Consider the following 10551-nt stretch of genomic DNA (forward strand, 5'->3'; position numbering starts at 1 on the left):
ATTTATTTTTTTTTGAGACAAGGTCTCACTATGTAGTCCAGCCTGGCTTTGAACTATGAAAACTCAGCCTCAAACTCAGTGATTCTCCTGCCTCAGCCTCCAGAATGCTGGGATTATAGGCATAAACCACCATGACTGGCTTATTTTAAGCTTCTTCTTGTGTTTTTTGGTTGAGAAGGTGAAAGTGTTTCACCATGTAGCCCAGGCTGGCTTCAAACTCACAGTAATTCTTCTGCATCAGTTTACTGAATGCTGAGATGACAGGCAAGTGTCACCATGCCCAGCTTGTATCTTGTTTTATCATAGAAACTATGTGACATTTAAACTTGTATCTGGGGCTGGTGAGATGGCTCAGTGGTCTAAAGCACCTACTTAGAACAAACTTAGCAAAGCACAGGAACCGCGGTTCAATCCCCCAGCACATGCCAGCCAGCCCCGCCCCCTGGTGGGCTGAGCTGGCCACACACACACACACACACACATAGATAAATAAAATTTTTTTAAAAAAAAGATCATAAACTTGTATCTGATTTCACTTAATATTATCTGAAAGTATGTCTATTCATCTTCAAATGCCTTTATGGCACAGCACTCCAATGTACAAAATATTTTATCTATTCATTTATTGAGACGTATAAGCTACTTCCCGAGATTTAGCTATTATGAGTTGCGGTGCTATGAACATAGGTACCCACGTATCTCCTTTAAATCTTCTGAAGAGCTGGGCATGGTGGCACACACCTGTAACCCCAGCACTCAGGAGGCTGAGACAGGGCAGGGGCAAGGTAGCATGAACGGAGAATAGCTGGGTCAGATGGATTTCCAGTTTTAGTCTTTTGAGGAATCCCCATACAGATTATCATAGGGTTTGTACTTTTACACTCCCCACAGTGTACAAGGGGTCCTTTTCCCCCACAGCCTCACCAGCACTCATTGATTTCCTGATGGCCATTCTTTCTGGAGTAAAATGGTGTCTGTGTTGTTTTAATTTGGATTTCCCTTTTTTTGACATGTATTTCTTGGCTATTTGTACTTCTGAGAAGTATCTGTCACTTTGCTTGCCCATAAAGTATGTTCTAGTCACATAGCTCACTTTTTTTTTTATGGCTGGCATAGCCCACACTGGGGGCAGGGTGCTGGCATGACATGTGGTGCCAGGGATCAAACAGTAGTCCCTGTCCCTGCCTTTGCCTAAGCAGGTGATTTAGACAGATGAGCTATCTCACCAGCCCCATCACAGCTCACTTTCTCCTGACCCTTCAATACTTTTTTTTTTCCTTCAATACTTCTGAAGTGAAAGTCAGTGACTTAGTGTCCACTGGCTGCCTAGGAATCCAAATTTTTTTAATTTTTTTTTTTTTTTTTTTTAAAGACAGGGTCTTGCTATGCAGTTCAGGCTGCATTGAGCTCACTTTGTAGCCTGGGCTGGTCTTGAACTTTCAACAGTCCTCCTGCTTCAGCCTCCTGAATGCTAGGATTACAAGTGTGTACCACATGCTGGGCTTGAAATCCAGATCTTGACAGTTCTGAGACTTGAACCCATTCCTGACGGATTTCCTCTTCTCACAGGTCTTCCCTAGCTCCCCAGTTCTGGCAGTCGCTGGGCACAGGCACTCCCCAGGCCTGGCTACATACCCTGTCCTGGTAACCAACTTCACTGCCTTCCAGCAGATGGCCTTCCCTGTGTTCATTAACATCTCCTGTGCACTCACTAGGCAGAATGAGGCTGTGGTAGTGAGAGCTATGAGAGGTAAACCTAATGCAGGTGAGCACTGGGGACTTGCAGTTCCAACCTTGAAGGGGGAAGGAAATACAATGTATCATTCACTATTTTGTTAATGGGAATCATTCAGCCACTTAACTAAGACTGCTCAAAGTAGCCAGGGATGACCTCTATCCCAAGAGTATTAGAACCTTTAGTTTTCCTATCACTAGCTAAATGTTATACTTTAAAAAAAGACAATGAAAAAAGGGTAGCAGGGTCTGGTGGCACATGCTTATCATCTCAGCATTTGGGAGGCTGAGGTAGGAGGACTACAAATTCAAGGCTAGCCTGGGCTACAAAGTGAGTTCAAGGCCAGCCTGAACTGCACAGTGAAACGTGGGCTCAAAAAGGGGGCTTGGTAGATAGTTCAGCGGTCTAATTGCCTGCCTGGCAAAAGCAAGGACCCAAGTTTGATCCCTGGTACCACATGCCATGCACGCCCCAAAACCTGGTGTGGTGGTACACGACTACAATCCCAAAGCTGGAGAGGCTGAGACAGGAGGATCATTATGAATCCAAGCTACATAGTGAGACTCTATACCAGATGAATGATTTTTTTTTTTTTTTTTTTCGGAACCAGGGATCGAACTCGGGCCCTTGCACTTGCCAGGGAAGCGCTTATTCCACTGAGCCATCTCCCTGGCCTTGGGGTTTTCTTTAATGTATTTTGTAGTCTACAGGGTCTTACTGCGTGATCAGATCTGTGGCGATCTTTCCTGTTTTTCAGGACCAGGGTGGGGCTGGGGAGATGACTCAGTGGAATAAGCACTGCCTGGCAAGCACAACGGCCTGAGTTCAATCCCCGGTTCCACAAAAAAAAAAAAAAAAAGACCAGGAAGATAGCTCAGAAGAATAAGCACCTGCCTGGCAATCACAGGGTCCTGAGTTCAATCCCTGCTACATCTCACCCCCCTAAAAAGCACCACTGTTCTTCAACCTCCCAAATGCTGGGGTTAGAGGCACCACGCCCAGTCTCAATCCGTTTCAGCACAGCTGGCACTTGGCAGGCCAAAAATGAACCCTTCCCTCCTCCCGTTCCGCCCCCCCATCTGCCTATGCAGGTGCTTTAATCCACTGAGCTATCTGGCTGGCCCTAGTGTAGGTTTAAAGTACTGTTGCTAGGTACTTTTATGACCAACCATATTTTCAAAGATAACCTATGCCATGTTATTAGCCACTGTAGCTAGGGGTAGTAGTATACAACTGCAGTCCCAGCGCTCAAGAGGTAGGCTGAGATAGGAAAGCCTATTAGAATCACGGCTGAGGGGCCGGGGAGATAGCTCAGTAGAATAAGCACTTGCAAAATAAAGAATAAGCATTTGCCTGGCAAGCGCAAGGGCCTGAGTTCAATCCCTGGTTCTGGGAAAAAATAACTAAAAAATACAGCTGATTTCTCAACACAAATTCTCAGTTAAAGGAGAGCTTAGAGCAAAGTATTTCAAAATCTAAAGGAAAACAACCTCCAACTCAGACCGATGTATCCTGCCAAACTCTTTCAAAATTGAGAAATAAATATCATGGTGGTCAAGGCCAGTGTGGGCTACACTGTGAGTTCAAGGCCATCTCAGACTACACAACAAGACCCTGTCTCAAACACCAAAAGGAGGACTGGCCAGATAGCTCAGCGGATTCAAGTGCCTGCTTAGGCAGAGCACAGCAGCTGGGGTTAGATCCCAGCCACGCCAGGTGCCAGAGATGGCAACTGAGACTGGGCATGGTGGTGCGCACCTGTAATCCCACTGCTTAGTAGGCTGAAAACAGGAGAATCACTGAGTCTCATCTATGTAGTGAGACCCTATAGGCCCTGCAGCAAATAAAAAAAACAAAACAAAAACCACCAAAAAAAAGCCAGGTATGGTAGCACACACATATAAACCCAGCACTTGGGAGGCAGGATTGTTGCAAATTCGAGACCAGCATGGGCTACCTGAGCTGCATAGCAAGACCTTGTCTCAGACAAGAAATAACAATAACCACTGTCTTGTTACATCCAATATACAGATAAATATGAAGATTTGGGCGTCTTCAGCCGACTGACTGGTTCTTCCCAGATCTTCTTCACCTTCTTTGTGGTGCTGGCATCCACAGCTTTCCTCTTTTTAGGTAAGGCATCCTATATTCAGCACTGTGGACTCCAACTGTCACAAACCAAGCAGGGATGAAAATGAATACCCACGGTAGCCTTCCCAGCCCACTCGTCTAAGATTAAAAATCCTTTCCCACTTAACTACCAAACTGTGTAACCACTCAAATGTAAATCACTCAAGATAAAAAGCTCCTTTTGACTGGATGTTGCAGCACAGGGCTGTAATGCCAGCACCCAGGCATCTGAGTTGGGAGACTACAGGAGTCTGAGGCCAGCCTGAATGACACAACCTGTCTCAGAAATTTAAAACCAGGGCCAGCAGATAGCTCAGTGGTCTAAAGCACCTGCTTAGGCAGATGCAGGGGCCAGATTCAATCCCCAGTGTGCCTGTGCTGGACCCACCCCCCAGGGCACGCTGAGATGACTGCATGTGGTGGTGTACACCTTGTAATCCCAGTGCTCGGGAGGCTGAAAAACAGGATCACTACAAACCTGAGTAGAGAGACGCTGTACTATATACATTAAAAAAAAGCTAAAACCAAAATGTTCATCTTGTTCCAATTCATGGCTAGACATGATCCAGGTAAAACATATGACTTCACCCACAGCCCCCCCCCCCCACCAGGCCCTTCTGCTGAGCCATCTCCCCAGCCCAAACACCTAGGTTTGAGGCTGTAATTGTCTTTCACTTTGAGGACTGGCTCTAGGACATACAAAAAATAGTTCCTCCCATATATTTGAAATCATCCCTACGTAACTTAAAATGCCTAATATAAACTGTCATTACCCACACTACTATTCAAGAAATGACAAGCCAAAACATCTATTCATTAAAAATACATGATAGGGGCTGGGGAGATGGCTCAATGGAATAAGCGCTTCCCTGGCAAGCACAAGGGCCTGAGTTCAATCCCTGGTTCCACAAAAAAAAAAAAAAAACGATTGCAGTTTTTAATCTGTAGTTGGTTAAATCCATGGGTAGAGGGCAGACTAATATGAGATGTTACTTTTCATACCAATACCTAAAGGGACTCGATTATCAAGGCCTTCTTCCATTCTTTAACATCTCTTCCTTCTAGCATACAACGCTTTCATAAACAAGATACAGACTGTTCCAGTTGTGTATGTACCAACTGTAAGAACACCACAGCCAGGTAAAAAACCATTGTCCCCCTTTGGCCAGAACTGCCATGTTACAGTAATTTGTCAAAATGACAAAACAGGGAGAAGGGAATCCAGCATAAATTCTCTAGACCTTTTAGAAGAGGTGGATCGTTCTTTTTTGGTCACACACATGCAAATCTTCAAAGGGGGTGGTCAAAGAAATGAGTACTATTCAAAAAAGAGACATCACACATATGTTACTGTGGCAAAACTAGCATCTACAATGTTACCCAGCATGCTGCTGGGATTTAAACAAGCAAGGGCAAGATACCTGCCAAGACTGAGGTACTTATTGAGCACATTAAACAGTCCAGTCAGGCATGGTGACTCCCATTCTTTTATTTCATTTTTTGAGACAGGGTCTTGATCTGCAGGTCAGGATGGCCTTGACTCACTTTGCAGCCCAGGCTAATCTCAAACTCCCAAGAATCCTCTGCCTCAGCCTCCCAAGTGCTGGAGTGCTGGGATTACAAGCATGTGCCACCACACCTAGCCAAATTAGTTTCCTTTTTCAGTACTGGGTACCAAACCTGGAACCTTCCATTTGCCAGGCAGGCACTTACGCCACTGAGCTACATCCCCACTGCATGCCTTTAATCCCAGCACTCAGGAGGGTGAGGCAGGAGGATCACTGCGAGCGGGTTACAAAGTGAGCTCAAGGTTAAGGTCGAGCTGCATAGGGACCCTGTCTCAATTTAAAAAAAAAGAAAAAACCTTAGTCCAGATAGCTTCCTGAAATTTATCAAGGAAAATGATCAAAGTTAGGGCCGGGGATGTAACTCAGTGGTGGAGCTACAGCCTGCCTTTCATGGCCAAGGCCCTGGGTTCCGACCCCAGCACAAACAGTACCAGCCTGCCCCACCCAGAGCAGCACACTTCCTGAGGTGAGAACCAATGGGAAGGAGCCCACGTTGCTGGAAACCTATTCCTATGCTCAACACCTAATTACTGCCTCACTTTCTAGGCCCTCTTTAAACAAATTATTTGAAGCAGGGTCTCACCATACCTAATTATGTCAGATCTTTAGTCTTCAGTGTTTTTCTTGCTGAAAGATTTTTGCAGAGGTAAGTGTATACATAGAACTTGGAACATCATATGAACTTGAAAATACATCCCTACTGGGGAAAGATACCAAAATAAGTAGGAATCACTATAAATGGTCTTTCAGTTAAAATTGTTTCCAAGTAGAAAACCACTACCATCCCACTTCATGAAGCTCAGATAACCATGCTCACCTTAATCATTATCTCCTCCTTTCTTCTAGGCCTTTATACCTCCACAAATTCTCTCTCAACCTTCACCAGCCCACCAGCCCCAGTCCCCTGGAGCAGGCTTCCACGCTGGGTATGGAGTGCAAGGCACTAACCAGAATGTGGAGGAATATCCTGGAACTGTCAGGGAATGAAGATTTCCAGCCAGTCACGAAGCCCAGCCACATTCGCTACCCTATGTATCAGAAGCACGGTTCTCAAAAATGTAATCTCAGTGTTTTAAGCTGTTTTAATAAAACTGTTGGACTGTGTTGTAAAGTCAGTTCTTTTGAGATTGGGCGTGGTGACACGTGCCTGTAATCCCAGGGCTTGGGAGTCTAAAAGTGGGAGAAACACTATGAATCCAATTTACATGGTGAGACCTGTAGACTCTCCAGGCCCTGTATCAACTACAAAAAGAGTCAGTTCTTACTAAGAAAACAGGTCAAAACACTCCCATTTACCCACTTACTTGCCCCACATGACTATTCCATTCTTCTGGCTGCCCCTAAATACCAGAGGTACGAACTTTCTAGCAGTTAAACATGACAATAAACAGGATATATCCAAAATGTGTTTATTGGGATGGCTTCCCACTCATCTTGATTGAGGGTACTGTTAGTGCTGCTTCCTCCTGAAGGAACATCCTGGAAGAAAAGAACTGAACGTTACCTGGCAACACCCCTACCTGCACAGCCCACTGCCCCAACCCCTAGAAACAGAACACCCAGAGCTTCTCCACTGGTACACCTTCTGTCATTTTCCATCAGTCACTTCATGTCAACTTTTTTTCTGCCTGAGAAGCCTCTTTCCCAGAACCTATAAAGCCCCAACTTGGACTCAGTGCTGTGGGGACTCAGGTATGGTTTCTTTCATCTTTTTCCAGGTATGGTTTCTAGAAATGCTTTACTTAAAAAAAATTAAGTCCCGGGAACCCTTTACAAAGCAGTCTCAAAGTTTTACATCAAGCAACTTTTATTAAAAAAAAGAAAAAAATTTTAAATTACAGACAACCTCAAAACATTTCATAACTTATAATATGTTCTGTGGATAAAAACACTTAACAACTGTCAGGAAGCAATCTTGCGCTTCTGATATAATGACCAATCGAAGAGTTGAGGATTTGTTTTTATGCGGGTCTCACTGCCTCAGTTCAGGATTACCGGGGATAGCCACCATGCCCAATAGAAGCAGGACCACTCCAAACGTATGACAGCAAAACCCACAACCCCGGGCAAGCCACTTACCTTCTGTGAGCCTTGCTTTCCCTCCTGTAGGCTGGCACAGGACAGTGGAGCAGCCAACACACAGAACTACCGTCTGTGCATGGCTAAAGACCGTGGTGATTTTATAGCATCCTAGCGCAGAGAAAGCAACGGGTCAGTAGCTCGCGGAGCCACGCCTGTGAGCTCAGTGCTCTTGGGGGGCGGAGGGACTCAAAATCCACTGCCACCTGCGCAACTCTGTGAACTCTGCCAGTTCAACCTAACTTCCTTTCCACCTAATGTGGAAATTTCTTTCAGGGGAGACCACGCGACCTGATTGCTCCTGCCATGGGAAATTTCACCTGTTTGCTAAAGGGAATTTTAGGAAAACCGCAACAGCATCCCCTCCGCACAGGAAAGCGGGCGCAGGGGCTTGGCCGCACCGCACGTCCACGCCACCGCCGGGGCCCGCGCTCACCTGGGCACTTCACGTCCATGAAGTAGGAATTGGGGCTCTGCACCAGGCGCTTCTTCTTGTGCTTCCTCTTCTCCTCCTCCGGAGAGGGATGAAGGAGATCTTTTGCGAGCTACAGGGGCCGAAAAGGGAAAACTTAGTTAAGAACGGCACCAAGGGGCCGGCCGAAAGCAGCCTCTCTGCCCCGCGCCCGGGCATCTGCGCGGCCGGCCCGCCATCTTAGCTCCGCCGGCGCCCGTCTAGCGGGGTCCGCAGCCGCCGCGCCGCCTGGGGCGAAGGCCCGGGTACGCACGCACGAGGGGTAAGCGAGATCCTCTACTGTCTGAGGCCACCGTAAGGGGCGCGTGCGGACACAAGAGCGAGAGCTCGGCCGAAACCCGGCCCAAGGAACTCACAGGCATGTTCTCGTAGGGGGTTCGTCACCGCCGGAAAGGAGCGAAGGCGGAAATCCTGTGCATTATATAGAGCATCCGGCCGGAAGTGACGCACGCGCTTTGAGGCCGCCATGTTGAGAAGGTCTGGCACCTCTCGGTCTGCGGTAGAGCGTCTGGGACTGCCATTTTCAGAAGGTCTCTAGGCCGGGGAGAGAGCATAGCAAGCGAAAGGTCCTGAGTTTGATCCCTGGTACCAAAAAAAAAAAAAAAAAAAAAGTCACAGAAGGTCTCCAATAACCCACATATGGGACTTCATGTTCAGAGAATTTGTCTTCTTGTAATGAGTCAACTCACGTTTTAGATTATAAGTGTAAATCTTGTGCTTTCTGTTGTAAAAATGTATACTTACCACTGTTCTAAGTTGTTTAGTAACTAGTGGCTGTTTCTTGCTCTTTGCTAAGATAAAACTCCTGTAACCCTCACCAATTCCTGTTACCAAAGTTACTTACAGAGATGACTTCAAAAGGAAATTAAATAGGCTTTAACTTCTTGTAACCTCCCGGCTATGCAAGGCTGCCTGCAGGTACTCAGGTGCAAATTAACCAGAAACTGAAATAAAAGCCCTAGGAGGGGCTGGTGAGATGGCTCAGTGGTCTAAGGCACCTACTTAGAACAAGCTTAGCAAAGCACAGGGACCACGGTTCAATCCCCCAGCACCACATGCCAGCCAGCCCCGCCCCCTGGTGGGCTGAGCTGGCCACACACACACACACACATAAATAAATTAAAAAAGAAAAGAAAAAGAAAACTGTTCACTTTTTCATCAAAAAAAAAAAAAAAAAAAAAAAAAAGCCCCAGGAAATATAGTTTAAGTAGTGGTCACAATCATTCTGAAAGCATTATTTTGTGTCAGACAATGAATTTGTTTACCAAACTGAATGTGGTCATTCAGTGAATTTGTTTATCAAACTCAATGTGGTTCCAGGTTTTAAAACCCCTTCCTGCTTCCTGGGCTGCCGCCTTTCCCCTTTCGGTCCTCTCCTGCATGAGAGCAGACTGGGAACGCCCTGAGCTCAGTAATAAACGGCTTTCCAAATTCCAATCTGGTTGATCTCGTTCCTATTTTGAGTGACCCATAACATTCTGATTTCAGTTCAGCGTTTATTCACTGTCAAGTGATGGGTGAAGAGGCCGGGGAGATAGCTCAGTAGAATAATTGCTTGCCTGGCAAGGGCAGGGTCCTGAGTTCAATCCCTGGTACAGAAAATAAATAAATAAATAAATAATAATAATAATAGAGAGATGGGTGAATATTTTTACATTTCCTGCCTGCCGGACGTGGTGCTTAAGGCAAGAGGTTTGCCACAAATTCAAAGCCAGACTTGATTACAATAATGAGTTCAAGACCAGCCTGAACTACATGGCAAGACCTTGTCTCAAAAAGATCACAAATAAATACACAGGGCTGGGGAGATAGCTCAGTAGAATAAGCTCTTGCCTGGCAAACACAAGGTCCTGGGTTCAATCCCCGGTTCAGCTAAATAAATAAATAAACAAATGAAAATTTCTTGCTATCCGCCTGCCATGCTGTGACAGAACGCGCCTGTAATCCCAGAACTTGGGAGGCTGAACACAGCCAGATCACTGAGTCCGATGTACATACTGAGACCCTGTAGACCCTGTACTAAAATACAAGAGAGAAAGAAAGAAAGAAAGAGAGAGAGAGAGAGAGAGAGAGAGAGAGAGAGAGAGAGAGAGAAAGAAAGAAAGAGGGCCAGGGAGATGGCTCAGTGGAATAAGCACTTCCCTGGCAAGGGCCTGAGTTCAATATCTGGTTCCTCAAAAAGAAAGAAAGAGGGGCTGGCAAGATAGCTCAGTGGAGGGGCCAGGGAGATGGCTCAGTAGGATAAACGCTTGACTGGCAAACTCAAGGATCTGAGTTCAATCCCCGTTTCCGCAAAAAAAAAAAAAAAAAAAGAAAGTTCAGTGGTCTAAAGCGCCTGCTTGGGGGCTGGAGAGATGGCTCAGTGGTCTAAAGCACCTACTTGAAACAAGCTTGGCGGGCTGGAGAGATGGCTCAGTGGTCTAAAGCACCTACTTAGAACAAGTTCAGCGAAGCACAGGGACCACGGTTCAATCCCCCAGCACCACATGCCAGCCAGGCAGGTGGGCTGAGCTGGCCACACACACACACCACACTCTCTCTCTCTCTCTCTCTCTCTCTCTCTCTCT

General features: G+C 46.2%; 2 protein-coding genes across 2 annotated transcripts in view; one reads left to right on the forward strand and one right to left on the reverse strand.

The window, feature by feature from the left end:
- Window positions 1-6472, forward strand: part of Nup210l (nucleoporin 210 like) — a 120190-nt gene extending 113718 nt beyond the window's left edge. The window contains exons 37-40 of the mRNA XM_023713787.1: window positions 1570-1765; window positions 3767-3868; window positions 4931-5005; window positions 6280-6472. Coding sequence (XP_023569555.1) covers window positions 1570-1765; window positions 3767-3868; window positions 4931-5005; window positions 6280-6380 — 474 coding nt within the window. The 3' untranslated portion in view covers window positions 6381-6472. The remainder of the gene's footprint in view (window positions 1-1569; window positions 1766-3766; window positions 3869-4930; window positions 5006-6279) is intronic.
- A 349-nt stretch (window positions 6473-6821) lies between these two features.
- On the reverse strand, window positions 6822-8361 carry Rps27 (ribosomal protein S27). Its single transcript, XM_023713789.1, has 4 exons — window positions 8341-8361; window positions 7949-8057; window positions 7513-7623; window positions 6822-6912 (listed from the first exon to the last, which is right to left on the reverse strand). Exons 1-4 carry the CDS (start codon window positions 8344-8346, stop codon window positions 6884-6886), a joined length of 255 nt encoding a protein of 84 aa, XP_023569557.1. The 5' UTR covers window positions 8347-8361; the 3' UTR covers window positions 6822-6883.
- Window positions 8362-10551: the final 2190 nt, after the last annotated feature.

The sequence above is a fragment of the Octodon degus genome, unplaced genomic scaffold, assembly GCF_000260255.1.
Source record: "Octodon degus isolate 3935 unplaced genomic scaffold, OctDeg1.0 scaffold00032, whole genome shotgun sequence".
In the NCBI taxonomy this organism is placed as follows: Eukaryota; Metazoa; Chordata; class Mammalia; order Rodentia; family Octodontidae; genus Octodon; species Octodon degus.

Excerpts from the sequence above, each read along its gene's own strand:
- Rps27 (XM_023713789.1), bottom strand. Across the intron at positions 7,624-7,948 it reads CATGGACGTGAAGTGCCCAG|GATGCTATAAAATCACCACG; the intron begins GTGAGCGCGGGC and ends TCTCTGCGCTAG. Across the intron at positions 6,913-7,512 it reads GAAAGCAAGGCTCACAGAAG|GATGTTCCTTCAGGAGGAAG; the intron begins GTAAGTGGCTTG and ends CTTTTCTTCCAG.